Below are 17,101 nucleotides of genomic sequence, written 5' to 3' on the forward strand. Positions count from 1 at the left end.
AATATCCAACAGCCTATATATCAGGGTTCCTTTCAAAGAACTCTAAAAATTCTGAAATCCCTTTCCATTTTTATCCATATACACATCATATATGTGATATATATATATAGCCCATATGTCAATTATATATGTATATTATATACTTATATATGATATATGTAAGAAATAAATGAATTACTTAGATATATTAGTGAAAGTGAAAAAAAGTGTTAGTCCCTCAGTCATGTCCAACTGTTTACAACCCCATGGACTATAGGTTACCAGGTTCTTCTGTCCATGGAATTCTCCAGGCCAGATTACTGGAGTGGGTAGCCATTCCCTTCTCCAGGAGATCTCAACCCAGAGATTAAACCTGAGTCTTCTGCATTGTAGGCAGATTCTTTACTGTCTGAGCCACCAGGAAATCCTGCTGCTGCTGCTGCTGCTGCTAAGTCGCTTCAGTCGTGTCCGACTCTGTACGACCCCATAGACGGCAGCCCATCAGGCTCCCCCGTCCCTGGGATTCTCCAGGCAAGAACACTGGAGTGGGTTGCCATTTCCTTCTCCAATGCAGGAAAGTGAAAAGTGAAAGTGAAGTCGCTCAGTCGTGTCCGACTCTTAGCCGCCCCACGGACGGCTGCCCACCAGGCTCCTCCGTCCATGGGATTTTCCAGGCAAGAGTACTAGAGTGGGGTGCCATTGCCTTCTCCCCAGGAAATCCTAGGAAGGTTTAATCAGCTTCTCTCTGGTCATGGATTGCCATTCCCAAAAATCCCACTTATCTACAGACAAATATTTTTTTAAACTGCAGTTTGTTTTATGCTTCACTAGACTGAAATCTCTAATCACATTTTTTTTTCCTGTAGAAAGTTGAAGTGATTCCAAACCTTATACTACAAAATCGTATGATAGTGCCTAAAATATATTTAGGGAGTTTTAATTATAAGCAAGTCTCTTCTTCGGAGCATACCTTCCAGGTAGTCTTCGATTACCTGCATTAATTTTGTGGCATTAATTTACCAGCTCTTAATACCTAATTGTGTTGGCACTATTATCTAGTACTCTATACAGCTATGTTAACACAAGACCTACAAATAAACAATATATATAATGTGACTTTGTGCTCTAAACTGGTATTAAAAGGAGGAAAGCTTGAGAAGAAAATGCTTGTAATCATACAGTAAAAATACCATAAGAGAACATGGTTTGATTAGAAATGCTCTGGAGTAAAAATGATAGACACTAAAGTCTTTTAATGACTTCAATACTCAAAAATTTCATACAAAAATATTTGAACTTCTATGATATATAAAGACATATGGGATGTGTGAATCTTCAGTTTTAAAGGAAAATAGAGAGCATGTTAGTGATGACACCACCAAACTGGGAATTATGAAAATCTGACTTTAGAGTGAAGTGAGATTGTCCTAGGGATTGGAGGAGCCAAGACTGAACCCGCCTCCTTTTGAAGGCTGTTGGGCCAGATCCAATTTTTTTTTTTTTTTCTCCCTAGCTTGACTAGCTTTCTTTCTTGGCCAAAACCAGAAGTCCAAATTTGGCATTGGCTTCAGGAGTAGCAAAGTTAAGTTTTAGCAGATTAGAGCAGTAAAGTAATTTAATGTATTCAATATGATTAAAATAAAATTAAAATGTCAGTTATGAATGGAAAAAAGAGGAATAAATAAAACAAAAATATAGTGTTTACTTTTGGTCTGTATGGAGAGGTTCTCATCTATATGAAAATTAGAATAGGTTCTTGAAAATACGATCACTCCTAGAATCTAAAATTTTGGTACTTAATAATGTTAGGCAATCATAATGAAACTAGATGAGATAGCAGCTAATTATAGGTCAAAAAACATATTTATCACCATTTGGACACTAAACTGTTTCTTAATTTATATTAATGCAAGCTATAGTGAAAGTGAGTTACCCCACCGTGTCCAGCTATTTGCAACCCCACGGACAATACAGGCCACAGAATTCTGCAGGCCAGAATACGGGAGTGGGTAGCCATTCCCTTAGAAAGGAATAAAAAAAAATATTTTTTCCCAGAGTTTTGGCTAATATAATAGTCAGTCTTTAAATTTTTTCTTAAATATTTTGATTCTAAACTTGTATACTTTACAGGCTAACCCAAGAACCTGTGTTCCTTAATGTCTTCATTTTGTTTGATTTTTGCTAGCTTTGTTTTGATAAAGAAATTATGTCCATTTCCCTTTAGGCATATACTCTTTGTGTGATCTTGGGCAAGTTACTTATCAAACTCTCAAAACCAGTTTCCTCTGTAAAATATTGATAGTCATAATACATAAGAGCTTCTGGGATGACTGAATCAGAGAAATTAAGTAGAACTTTTAGCACAGTACCTAGTAAGAAATGCAGTAAATATTACCAATTGCAAATAAAACAAAACAAAAGAAGCCCCACACTTATACTTTAAAAGTAACTGTTGCCAAAGATTATAAGTTTTGAGCACCCACTATGTGTCTATAATGTGTACTTTAAGCGTTTTCCCAAGTTGAATCTCCTGTATCCTCAACAACTAGAAACTGTTAGTATTTAATTTTACAAATGAAAAATAATGCTACACAGGGAAGTTAAATAACGTCCCCAGGCACACAGTCAATAAAAGGAGGACTCATGATTCAAACTGTGTTTGACTAACTATAGAATCTACACCCGTGAAAGTGAAAGGGTGAAAGTGTTAATCGTTCAGTCATGTTCAACACTTTGTGACCCCATGGACTGTAGCCCACCAGGCTTCTCTGTCTATGGGATTCTTGAGGCAAGAATACTGGAGTGGGTTGCCATGCCCTCCTCCAGGGGATCTTCCCAACCCAGGGATCGAACCTGGGTCTCCTGTATTTTCTGCATTGGCAGGTGGGTTTTTTACCATCTGAGCCACTTTCAAGCTATGCCTCTTTTTGCATGAGAGTGCCATCAGGTTCCAAATTGAACACTTGAAACAAACAAAAAAGGAAACTTGGTGGGAAATATTTAAGGCAATAATTAAGAAAGTTTTTCAAATTTTAAGTCAAGATCAGATGTTGAAACCTAAGTAGAAATCATAGGTGATATAGAATACACCAAGACAGGTACTGGACATGATATTAATATAAATAAAAATAAGCAAATAAATCAAGCAAATCAATGTTGAATCTATAAAATGCTCAGGCTCTTAGTTTCATATCATAGGAAAAACTAACTGGTATCTGACACATAGTTATCCTCAGAACAGGTGTGGTTAAATATGCTTCAACCTTTAGGTCTGAGTTAAGGGTCTAAATCTGGCAGCTAGACAAAAATTGCCAACGACTCATGAACAAAGCATAACATAAGGACATTTCATAAAACATGGTCTGTTAATAGGGTATAATTATTTACCTTATGTCATTTAATATAACGACATTTCATGTTAAATATTCCCTAAATCTAAGCATATTTTAAATCCCAGACCAATAGGATGTAACTACCATCCACTCTGTCTTGCTAGTGACCTCCAGATAAAGGCAACAAAAATAATCAAAGCATTTTAGTAAAATTTATAAGACGAATCATGAAAACCCCACATAGGCAATACTGAAAAGTAGATACGTATTTTTACATTTTTTTTTTTACAAAATCAGATGTTTTATAAAATATTTTATATTATAGAAAAAAATTCAAATAATACTATCATCTAATTCCAATGAAATTATTACAGTGCCAGCATGCAACTATTCCACTATTGAGAAACTGTTCCACATAGAATCATTCAATCTAAATCTACAGTAAAATTTAATTCTGATCTCCCTAACTTTTGGGGGGTAAGATATCCAATTAATTTTATTTGAAATTTTTTAAGGGAAAGCAGTTTTTCTCATGTTTTAAAATTAGATTGTGGTGATACTTATTAGATTAAAATTATATTTCTGTTGGGTAACTAAATATATTGACATTTATAAATCATATTCAGAAAGGGTGCATCTTACACTCTGTGAATTGTATCTAGGGACACCTGGTTAAAAACGCGCCCTCCAGTGGGAAGCGGTGGTTAGTCAGGTAGCTAACTTGGAAGGTGGCTGGCTTCTAACCAGCCAGAAAATACAGAATGTGAGCCTAGGAGGTGGATGACGCCAGAGCAGCAGTTAAAGATAACATGGTGTTCAACCTGGCCAGAAATGATTAAATAATCTTTGCCTCACTCTTTTCCCATTAAAAAAAGAGGCAGAAATAAACATTAGGGAATATAATTTTCTGCTACTTACATTTTTTCCAAGCCCATGCTTTTTTACTTTTTAAAAAATTTATTTCTTAAAAAAAAAAAAAAAAGCCTTAAAGTAACTATTAGTCACTAGAATATAAGCTGCATACATAAAGACCATTCAGTGAAATTAATGACATGCTCCCAAATGCACTCGAGGTTTAAAAAGAACCAAGTAAACTAAACACATTTAATACTGAGGAAAGAACACAAAAATGCACATCATAGCAGAAAGCATATTTGGTAATGTTCCATTTTATTTCTATCACTACTATAGTACAAAAGTCAATAAATACAGTGTATACTTATATGCCATTCTTGATAGTAACATATCTTTACCTTTCATATGTCACAGAACAGGTTGAGATAGATTCCTTCTTTCTGATTCTGAAGTACATGTTAATTTAAAGGGCAAAAATGCCCTAATTATCTTTCCTCCTAGGCATATCCTTCCTAAAGTAATGATGCTACTACTTAACAGGTAAGATCTATGGAGTTGTTATTTATTTTAGTGGAATTTCTACTCTTCCTTTCAAAAACAGCGAAGCTGAGACTGTTACAAAGAAATGAGCCCTGATTAAAACTGGTCTTGTTTTATATTGAAAGTATATTTTAGTTATATTAAAACACTAATCCATAAACATTTATGAAATAATATTGATTTTTAAACATTCAATGGTTATCCCTTTTTAATGTTTTGCTATAGGAATTTCAATTATTAAAAAAATTGGATGTTAAAACAAATTTCCTTATATCATCATCTACTGATCTAACAATTTCCATGATTTGCTACACTTGGTTTATCTATCTTTCTAGGTATATTTTTATTACCATATGCTTAAAGGAAATTCTAGAACCTATGTCTTCTACATCCACTTAGCAAGGTATCTCTGAATAAATATAAAATTAGTAGCTATCACATTTTTCTTTAGTTGAGACATTACAGAATAGAAACATAAAGTGTATCTATTTTCAATCATGCTATGATGATGCATAATTTTTAGGATTTATTTAACACATACAGAAGACAGGGCTTCCCAGGTGGTGCTATAAAACATACAGAAGATAAAGTATTAAGATTTTTGAGTAGTTCACTTCCATGTAAAATATTTTGACTCTATTCTTTCCTATTAGAAATTACAATCCAAACTATAGGTGAAAATTATTACCATTTTAATATTAAAGAAAAAGCAACAGAAAACTTGTTTTAAGTCATATTTGCTATTCTAAAACATTTAAATATTCCTGCTTAATAAGTCTATAATTGTTCTGAATGTAGGAACAGGGAATACAATCTGCCACTGCCCTTATATATGCAGATTTTTTGTCCTAGAAGTGAGTTGGACAAGCTTCAAATATAGTAAAATATTTAAAATTTCAGAGTTTAATTCATAATGCTTAAATGCAATTTGCACATATTGGCAGTAAGTATATTAGAATATCATTTCAACATGTATTCACTTCAATTGATATAAGGTAACATATTCTGTCAGTGTAAAATTTAAATAAAGTTAGTAACATTGATGATATAGCATTATAATTTTGACACATAAATACAAAGAATTTAAATTTATGTATGTCACAATACAAATATTAAACGACCATGCTAATGAATCAAGATACCAAGTTAGTATTTTAGCTCCAAGAACCATATTTTGACTTTTACTTAGTTATGTTTTATACATAATTTTTTATATATGTACTTTAGGACTAATGAAGATTTTTTAAATTTTTCTTTAAAGACAATTTTCCATCTTTTTAATTTTTCTATATGTCTGTCATTAAATCATACCTTCAAAGAAACCATCTCTTTGGAGTTGTGCTTTCTCTGGTGGTTTTGTAACAGAAACTTTATTTTCATTGTTTCTGAATAATGCTAGGCGTACAGTGGGATCTAGATAAAAAGAGATTAAGACAAAAGTTCAGCTCTGGTTCTTTCCTTCTCTCAAATTGCTAACAATTTTCTATATTAAAATTAAAAATAATAGCCATTCTATAAAATTCTGTGAAATTGATTATGATTGTTAAAAAATATCTTTATAATATAATAAAGTACCCAACATCTATATACTCTTGGTTATTGGATTAAGAACTAGCCAATACTTACTACACAGGGAAGAAACACTAATAATGAGAAAAAATTGCATTTAAATCTTCCAGTTATGCCATCAACTTTTTATTTATGGAGTTGTTTTACTGTCCATTTTCTTAAGTCTTTTGGTAAATTCCTGATATTTTTGTTTGAATACATTTTGTCATAAATATAAATAGATAAAAGCTATTGTCATAGGAAAAACCATATACCCTACTTTTTTCCTTCTCTGAACTATAAGAAGGTAAGATATAGAAGATGGAAGCAAGACAAATGAGATAAGAAACATAAAATGTAATTTTCATTGGTTTTATAGATAAATGAATGATTTCTGGTTTGTGTTGATCTATGATATTTTACATAATGAAGATGTACAAATTCTAAGTAATTTTTATAGCCAAGAGAATTCTGAATCTATTAATTTTACAAAATAAATGTAAAAGTAGGGCCCTATAACTTTTTATTGATAATAAATGGTTCTAAAGCATGTGAAATTGGAGATTTGGTGTGGTTTAATTAAGACAAAAGGTTTGTGCTTGTTAAAGAACTGTAATAAAGAGTAGAAAGATCTGCATTTAAAGTAGGTTAATATACTTTAAAAAAGATAGGTTGTATCTGACTGATATAATGTTGTATGTCAGTGATACCTCAAAAAAAAAATAAATGAAGTAGGCTAACATAAAACCACAATTCAGCACAGTACATTTTATTGATACCTTTATATCATCTTGCAAAAAGACTTTAAGAATTTTCTATTAATATCTAGTATAATAGAAGTGAATATGTCAAATGAAAAATGAGATTTAAAATATCATAAAACCCAAATTAATTATTTTAATTAAATCTTAAGATAGCATGTTTTTTAAAATGTGAATTAGAAAAGCAGAAGAGTATTTGCAGTTATTCTCAATATGAGTATACTGAAGATTTCCATTAGTCTTCCAGTTATAATTTACCCTTACTAAGCATGATTCACACGTTTCAGAGAGATTGTGTTTTTCAGATTAGGGAAAATATCAGTCAACACATCTCATAATTGTAAGCGACCAAGGTATGGTAAGAGCTGGGTGCTTCTATATGAATTCAATATGAATTATCAATAATAATAATAATAACTATATATTCAACTGAACAATCACTATATATCAATTAAATCAGTAAACAAATACTGGTATGTTAAAAAGAGCATTAGTGGACGTCCCTGGTGGCTCAGTGGTAAAGAATCCACCTAGCAATGCAGGAGACATGGGACGGATCCCTAATCCGGGAAGATCCCGCATGCCACAGAGGAGCTAAGTCCATGTGCCCACAACTACCAAGCTTTGCCCGAGAGCCCCCAGGCTACATCCACAGAAGCCTGTGCGCTTAGAGCCCTCGCTCCCAACAAGACAGACCACTGCAGTGAGAAGGCCGAGCACCGCAACAAGGGAGCAGCCCCTGGCCGCAACTAGAAGACCCCACACAGCCAAAACCAAATAAATGTTTTCATGAAAGAGCATTAGTCAGTCAGGGAAGGCAGATTACTATGGGTTTACATATTCTATGATACCTTATTATAGCCTTTAATTTTTCTACACATTCTCCTTTCTTGCCTTTTCATTTGATCTGTTTGTATTTCCTGACAAGAAATACTACAATTGAACAAAACTGGGTTAGATCCAAGCTCCAATTTTTACTAGTTGTATGATTCTGGTCAAATTGGTCCCACAGTCTGCTTCCTTTTTGTCCAATAATATTAACTTTGAAATATTACTGTGTGAATTAATTGTGTGCAAAGTATCAAGATATAAGTGTAGGTAGGTACTCAATAAAGGGCAGGTACTAAACAGATATTTACAACATAAAAATAATAACATTTCCTGGGAAAGATCTTAAATCATTACTAGAATAAGGTAGGATATAAAGGAACAGACTGTTCGATCCATAGTTGACTTCATTTAATTCAATATAGCACATGAAATAAAAGCAATGGATCTTCTCTAAGTTCTTTTGTACTCCTTTGGGCAAATAATAAGCTCTCCATGACTTTATTTCTTAATTTGTAAACCATGGATAATGATAGTACTTTCTTCACACTACTATCATGATTAAATAATTCAACACATAAAATATTTAGAAGAGTTGTCTAGTTCTATATTCTCCAGGCAAGAATAATGGAGTGGGTAGCCATTCCCTTCTTCAGAGGATCTTCCCAACCCAGGGATCAAACTTGGGTCTTCTGCACTCCAGGCAGATTCTTTACTGTCTGAGCCACAAGGGAAGCCCTAATTTACTTAATAAGATCATTTTATTCATCAAGAGCACATAAATAATAGCATTCTGATTACATCACCTTAAATGGGTTTAAAATAATTCAAGTTACAAAGGAATAATAATAACGAATAATAAGAGACCAAAAATATAGTAATTCTAGATGGGAAAAAAATCACCTGATTCTAATGGTCCCTGGAAAGACCATCATGAATGATAACATTGCTACCTTCAAAAAATACACAAGTAAGAAAGCCAGTAGATAAGGACATTGTAAAGACCATTCCAAAGTCATTTAAATCTACCCCTCAGTACTCTTGCCTGCATAATCCCATGGACATAAGAGCCTGGTGGGCTGTAGTCCATGGGGTTGCGAAGAGTCGGACACGACTGAGCGACTTCACTTTCACTTTTCACTTTCATGCATTGGAGAAGGGTGTGCTTGCCTGGAGAATCCCAGGGATGGGGGAGCCTGGTGGGCTGCTGTCTATGGGGTCGCACAGAGTGGGACACCACTGAAGTGACTTAGCAGCAGCAGCAATCATCAACAGCAGGTCTATGTTGCTGTTTTTTAAATTTTTGTATCTCCCAGTATGACTTGCCCAGTAGTTGAGAAATAGATTTTAAATACATCTTTGTCATTTATTTAGAGAAACCCATAAGTAAACTGCAGTTCATGGGATCATAAAGAGTCAGATAGGACTTAGCAATTAAACAACAACAATAAGTAAGCTGAGTTTCCATTATGTATGTGGTTCTGTGCTTGACACTTTATATCCATTACTTCATTTAAGTAACAATTTTCTTTAGGCATTATAATATCCTTAAAATTATTTCAATCCCTTTACAGATTTTATGAAATAAAATAATTTTATTTCAATCTGTAAAGATCCTGAGCAATCTCTTTACAGTTTCTTTAATCCTAAACTTAGCTTACTGGTTTATCTTACTAATGACATACATGAAAATCTGAAAATCTGGTTATTATCCATTTTATGCATGTGCCATTCAGAGCAATACTATAAAATAAGTTTTATGCTAATGTTGAATGACTATAGTTCATTATTTAATTACAAGTATTATTTATTAATTTAAATTTGCTTTCTCATGGTAAAGAGTCTGCCTGCAGTGCAGGAGACCCGGGTTCGATCCCTGGGTTGGGAAGATCCCCTGGAGAAGGAAATGGCAACTCACTCCAATATCCTTGCCCGGAAAATTCCATAGACAAAGGAGCCTGGCAGGCTACATTCTATGGGGTCGCAAAGAGTTGGACACGACTGAGTGACTTCACTTTCTTTTCTTTCTTTCTCAAATATAGGCTTCCCTGGTGGTTCAGATGGTAAAGAATCTGCATGCAATGCAGGAGACCTGGGTTCAACCCCTGGGTAAGGAATATCCCCTGGAGAAAGGAATGGCTAACCACTCTAGTATTATTGCCTGGAGAATTCCATGGACAAGAGCCTAGCAGGCTAGTATATGGGTTTGCAGAGGTGGACACAACTGAGTGACTAAGACTTTCACTTTTTCTCAAACATAAACCTATGCTTTAAATAACTATAAACTACACACACAGTCATACACATACATGGAGTTATATGTCTTTAGTGATGTTTATCTAACTTACTGCTGATCTGCTTAACAGCTGTTTATTGAACATCTACTATAGTATTTAAATGACTATAAAATAACACTAAAATACTAAATGACTATAAAATAGGGCTTCCTTCATAGCTCAGTTGGTAAAGAATATACCTGCAATGCTGGAGACCTGGACTCGATTCCTGGGTTGGGAAGATCCTCTGAGAAGGAAAGGGCAACCCACTCCAGTATTCTTACATGGAGAATCCCATCGGCAGAGGAGCCTGCAGGCTACAGTCCACGGGGTTGCAATAGTCGGACACGACTTAGCGACTAAACCTCCACTATGGTATTAGGTTCAGGGAATTTGGTGGGGAACAAGTGGAGACTGAGTCCTCCATGATTTTAGTGTTCAAATAAGTTTTATTATTGTTTTATTTAGAGCACAATGAAGTAACATTTAATCAAAATTCTTTTAAGTTCCTTTTGGGAATCACTGAGGTGAACAAAATAAATCAGCAATACACTTCACTTTGTCAGTTTTGTCTAAGCTGTTTCCTTGTGATCCTTCCTCCTTAACATGTCTTAATTGTCTTATCATTTTGCAACCTGATCTCTTTGCTATAGCTCATGAACGGCTTAATTCATACTAAAAAGTTAGCTTTTATTATTTTCTATATGGCTTAATTCTTGGCTATAACTAAATGTTACCAACACAGTCGCAAGCTTTTTTCTTCATTCACATGGGATCAGCACATATTTATTGAATGCTTTCCATGTACTTGATACTTTGCAAGGCGTTATCAACAGCTGCAAGATGATTCTTATCCCTAGTAACGTGTGTGTGCTCAGTTGTGTCTGACTCTTTGCTACCCCACAGACTGTAGCCCACAAGGCTCCTCTGTCCTTAGTATTTCCCAGGAAAGAATACTGGAGTGGGTAGCCATCTCCAGGGGATCTTCCTGACTCAGGGATTGAACCCAGGTCGTCTGCATTGCAGGCAGATTCTTTACCACTGAGCCATCTGGAAAGCCCAATATCCCTAATGGGAGTTCTATCTTTATAATGAAATTACCTTCTTTTCTTCATCTGGTTTATCTTTCTTCTAACTCTGAAATTTGATATGCATAAATATGATAAATGTTGGAAAGCCACGTTATGTTTTCATCCTTACATTCTTAGCCCTTAAACTTGCCATTCTTTCTCCACTAAAATCCCTATACACAGACCTCTCCTCTTTGAAGAGAGCTCCACATCAAAACCACTCACTCACTCTCTTTCTCCGTCTGGCTCATCTCAGTTTTGCTACCAATTATGATATCTTTAGGATATTGACCCTTAGATTTTCAATAAACCAGCAACTCTCACTTCACACATGATGTTCTTCACTGCAGCACTAACCTCCAAACTTCACTGGGTATCTGCTAAATTCCTACCCAGATGACCAAATTCTGAAATCACTTTTGTCCATGACACAACAGTAAAAACAAAAAGACAAGAAAACAAAAACCCAACAAACACAAGATCAGTCATCACTGGTTCATACCTAGGTCCATCATGAGGGAAAGAGCAATGACTTACTACAGATAACAATTAGAACCCAATACCAAACTGAGTAAATCATGGTAACTCCTCACAATTTTAGATTCCATCCTGTGGCTTTCAAATAATTCCTCCTCACCCTTCTTCTCCCCATCCTCTCTCTTCTGCTTAAAGCAGAAGACCTTATTTATCCTAATGGAAGTCACCAATATTGAAAGTCCTCTGATGGCTTCCCACACTGTTTGCTTTCTCAGCCCCTTGTTTCTCCATTAATCAGTAACGTGAGTGGTATTCCTCTCCTATCTGCCGCTGCTGCTAAGTCACTTCAGTCGTGTTCAACTCTGTGCGACCCCATAGATGGCAGCCCACCAGGCTCCCCCATCCCTGGGATTCTCCAGGCAAGAACACTGGAGTGGGTTGCCATTTCCTTCATGGGATTTCCCAGGAAAGAGTACTGGAGTGGGCTGCCATTGCCTTGCTCCTATCTGCAACTTTCTTCAAATAACTAACCCCCTACCTTTTGCCCTATTTTCACTCTCATCTTAATCAAATATTATTGACATAATCCTTGGTTAAATAAATATATGTACAAGATACAAACAGGAAATATTATTAAGAGCATCAACAACTGAGCAACTTGCTATAAGGTTTTTCAGTGATATTTGGATTAATGCTTCCATACTTCTATATTTATGCCCCACTGCTTTGTTAGACTGAAGGGATTCCATTTAATTTTCTCTTCTCTGAATGTCCCATCTGACACTCTCCCTACACCCAGGAGACCAGGGTTCAATCCCTGGGTCGGGACTATCCCCTGGAGAAGAAAACAGCTACCCACTCCAGTATTCCTGCCTGGAGAATTCCATGGACAGAGGAGGCCGGAAAAAATAGATGTGATTATAAATTAATGTTAATAAGTGTCAGATGAAAATTAAACAAGTACTTGGGAAAAACAAACAAACAAACAAACAGGACTTCCCTGGTGGCTTAAACAGGAAAGAATCTGCCTGCAACGCAGGAGACCTGTGTTCAATTCCTGAGTCAGGAATATCCCCTGAAGAAGGAAACTCCAGTCCCCTTGCCTGGAGAATTCCATGGACGGAGGAGCCTGGTGGGCTACAGTCCATGGGATCACCAGTCAGACAGAGCTGAGTGACTACACCCACAGAGCTGGTTAGTCTCCCGCAGTTTTATGAACAATGTTGCCCTCTTGTGGCCTGAAATTTTCAAGCTGGCAAGTTGGACATGAAAGAGATACATATATATAACTGTATATTTGAAAATTACTAATAACTTTTGAAGTATTTAACATTATTAAAATTTTAAAACATAATTTAAATGTATTAAGTAATAAAAGTTTAAAATTATGGCCATTAGAGTCAAACTGAAAGTGAAAGTGAAAGAAAGTGAATGTCAAAGAAAGTGAAAGTCGCTCAGTCATGTCCAACTCTTTACTATACAGTTCATGGAGTTCTCCAGGCCTGAAAACTGAGGTGGGTAGCCTTTCCCTTCTCCAGGGGATCTTACCAACCCAGGGATCAAACTTAGGTCTCCCACATTGCAGGCAGATTCTTAACCAGCTGAGCCACAGGGGAAGCCCAAGAATACTGGAGTGGGTAGTCTATCCTTTCTCCAGTGGATCTTCCCAACCCAGGAATTGAACTGGGGTCTCTTACACTGCGGGTGGATTCTTTACCAACTGAGCTATAAGGGAAGCCCAAATTAGTTAATAGCATATCACAACTTATTAATTAATTGCATATATTAATTGATTGCATTAACACTAGAAAAAATTTTATTCTATAAGAAGAAAGACTGAGTTACAGAGTCTTAAATTATTTGCTCACATATGCAAAAAGAGATAAATGCTACATCATCTACCTACTAAAGATTAAAATATAATTGTACAGGATCCCACTAATTTTCTTTTTCATCTTTAATCTTACCTTGACTATATCTATTCTGGGTATATGTGGTGAAGGGGGAATAGAGAAAAAGAGTAAGAAGGATTTAAAGGTCGTCATTTTGTTTTACACTTCAGAATGCAAATTTTTGAAAATTGGTTTCATTTCATCAATCTGATAGTATTTTGATAAAATACTATTTTGAGAAACAAAACAAAAGCTTAATAGAAAGACGCAAAACCTTACACAGTAATAAGAATGTGATTTGGCTTACAATCATGTAACTAGAATAAATATCTCTATAAAAATTATATGATTGCCATTTTGGATCTTTACCTAACAGGTCATGCTTAATGACCACTGGCAAAATGCTAAATTTAAGATATACCTGTTAGCTTGAATATCTGGTTTTCCTTTTTCTTTTGTTACCCTATCATGCCCCCTTGTGACAGATAAAAAGAAGTTTAACTTTTGCTTCATAATATTATGTCTAATTTTTGGCCACTGAAGCAATGATTTTTACTTTTATTTTTATGTTGAGCATATATTCCTTATTAAAATTTTTCTAAAAATATTACCTACTATTCTGATTTATTAAAAATGTACTCAACCTAAAAAAAAAAACTCAGTTATTAGAAATAGCAAGAAAGACATATATTTCCAGAGACAGAGTCTAACAAGACAAAATTTTCCTTAGCTTCACTATCACAGACTATTGCAAATACTGTAAATAATTTTAAAAATTAGATCTTGAACATAAATAATAAATATGTGTTGAAAATTGGCTGAATCAGTTCTTAAGCCACTTTTGGTATTTGAACTTGCTCCAGGAGTTTCAGTAACTTATTAATCTCAAAACATTTATTTAAATGTTGCTTTTGATACTGTTGAAAGTGAGTAGAAATATCCATCAAAGCAATACAACATTATCAAACTACCCTGAATTACTGCACTGAATTCCACTTCCTTAGAATTGAAGGAGAGTCTCACTATTTTTAAGAGTTTGGGGTTATATTTCCCTGGGTAACCACAGTTCACAGAGCCCGGATGGACTTGGTAGGAGTTTACAACATAAGAGCACAGGATGCACTAAACAATCTGACAACAAAGCTAAATATTGACATTTTCTCTAAAAAGTCTTGACATTTTAATTCTTTAAACCTAAAAATCTTTGAGTACACACAAAAAATCACACTTATCTTAAAAAGATAAAAGATAAAATTAAGATACCACTATATAAGGCCAAAAAAGGAAAGTTTGAACATTTATGAGTATAAAAATGAGTCATCAGTAATTTATCAATGGCTAGTAACTGCTGTGTTAACAAATATCAGTTATTCCTCAGAAACCAACAGTATCTTAGTTATTTTGTTTCTAAAAATTATATATATACCTATATACACACACACACATTTCTTAGAATTCTATAATTGAATTGATCAAAGTAATAAATAGAAAATTAATAAAGGTAAAAATTAATCTGAGTGTTTCTTTGTATACTGGTATAAGCTAGAACTATAGGATAAATATAGACTCCTTGTCTCAGGAGTAATCGTACTTTTATGGAAACATTTCACTGACATTAAGATTTTTATAAAGGAAATTGATGAATGAGAGAAAGCAGATAGAAAAGAATGTCATGTTACTTATATTGAGCCTATGAGTCCATGAGTAAACACAAAGTTATATGAAATATACAAATAAATTGTCTTAATTATAGCTATAAATTCATTAACCACCTATTTATTGCTCTAATATCTATAAATTACTCCACATATTAAGTAATTTTAATAAAACAACTAGAGGTGTCCAAATAAAGACAAATGACTTGAAGAGCCTGGCAAGTGGGACAGAAGAAAGATGCCTTTGAACATTTTGCAAGTTCAGCATAACCACAAAAGATATACACTGTGCTTGTTTCCCAAAGTGTCAAAGCTGATATTCATGGAACTGATAAATGTACGGAAATAGTTTATAGAATAATCAAGCAATTTAAAAACACACAAAGGAATAAGCACGTGAAGTAGATGCTCTTTAGAATCACCATTTGCTGCGACGAACCAGCATTTAGAAATTAGAAAGCAATTACAGCATAATTCTCAGTGCACAATAGATAGAATAATCAATAGCAAAGTAGATAAGAAACAGGGGAAAGTAAAAATAGCATTTAAGAGTGTAATAAATCATTAAATGCAATATCATAAATTTCTCTACATTTGTCTTATTATTTTTATGGAGTATTACCTTAGACAGTCTCATATCTGTGCATTTTATTTCTATGCTTATTAAATACAATTTGCTAAAAATAGTTTTAATGATTATATTTTCAATGTCAGATACACAGTTATTGAGCATTGATTACCCACCTAATTTTTTTCTTAATTTCTTTGATTTCATTTTCTGTGCTCTCTTCAGCATCTGCTGAGCAGTAGAAATATCCTTAAAACCCCTATTAAAAGATCAAATTTAATAAAGGCATAAATCCTCAGACTATATTTATATTATGCATATACATATAAACATACATTTCTGAATTATATCATACCAAAACAAATTTGAATTCCCATTTAAGAATCTAAATTTAACAGAGGTATAGTTTCTTAAAAACTAATAAAGATATTCTTGAAATCTTGAAAAATACCTGTTTTGGATATTTAAAGTATCTAAATTTCTTAATATGTTAGGGTTAAATGAACTACATACCATTCTTCTGAAATTTTTTCTTCTTTTTCAGACTTTAGTAGACTCTTTCTGCTGGTCTTTGCTTCAGGTGGTCTGGATAAAGTTCTATTTTCTGATCTAGCAATAGGACAAAAACCACACTTGACTGAATCAACACAAGTATATCAGCACTTTTTAAAACTACAAGCTGTTTATGTTGTCTCACACTTGGAAATAAAATATATTTAAGTTACAGAAAAAACTTTATCTTGAAAAGTAATAAAAGTCAGCCATTAATTTAAAATGTTTACATTTCAATTACTTGAAGCATATTTCAATCCTATTGTCGAAAGAAACAACATTGGAATTTTTATTCTAACTCTTATCTCTACCTATATAGCAGTATTTAAAAGTCCATTTGTATACAACAGTTAATAATATTATTTCACTGATACTTTGGATTTGCTTTAATGAATGTACATCACACATTTTTCTTACACTGAAAATAAAATCATTAAATTTTTAATACAAATGCTCTGCCATGTTCTAAACAAGCAAATTCATACATATTTTCATAATCTTACTATTTCTGTAAGGAGTATAATATTCTTGTCATTCATTAAAGGTTGATCCTTTAAAAGAGCAATTTAGCTTACCTGCTATTAAATTCTGTGTGTTCTGATGAAAGCAAATTTTCTTTCTCATTACATAGCCATGCTTGAGCTGGATGACTTGGTAAATTAAGTGAAGTATCATCATATTTTAAGATTCCAGAGAACTTACCAGAAAAAAAAAGTACATACATATAAAATAAATGGAAAAAATCTAACATTTATATTGTATTACTTT

At 33.8% G+C, this 17,101-nt stretch overlaps 1 protein-coding gene across 4 annotated transcripts in view; it reads right to left on the reverse strand.

Moving 5' to 3' along the window:
- The window catches only part of LRRIQ1 (leucine rich repeats and IQ motif containing 1), a 227,517-nt gene that overhangs the window by 81,049 nt on the left and 129,367 nt on the right, over positions 1-17,101 (reverse strand). For all 4 annotated transcript variants that reach the window (XM_044941866.1, XM_025284377.2, XM_025284378.2 and 1 more), the window contains 4 exons: positions 16,909-17,030; positions 16,295-16,390; positions 15,958-16,040; positions 6,018-6,119 (listed from right to left, as the gene is read on the reverse strand). In XM_044941866.1, coding sequence (XP_044797801.1) covers positions 6,018-6,119; positions 15,958-16,040; positions 16,295-16,390; positions 16,909-17,030 — 403 coding nt within the window. The remainder of the gene's footprint in view (positions 1-6,017; positions 6,120-15,957; positions 16,041-16,294; positions 16,391-16,908; positions 17,031-17,101) is intronic.

The sequence above is a fragment of the Bubalus bubalis genome, chromosome 4, assembly GCF_019923935.1.
Source record: "Bubalus bubalis isolate 160015118507 breed Murrah chromosome 4, NDDB_SH_1, whole genome shotgun sequence".
Lineage (NCBI taxonomy): Eukaryota > Metazoa > Chordata > Mammalia > Artiodactyla > Bovidae > Bubalus > Bubalus bubalis.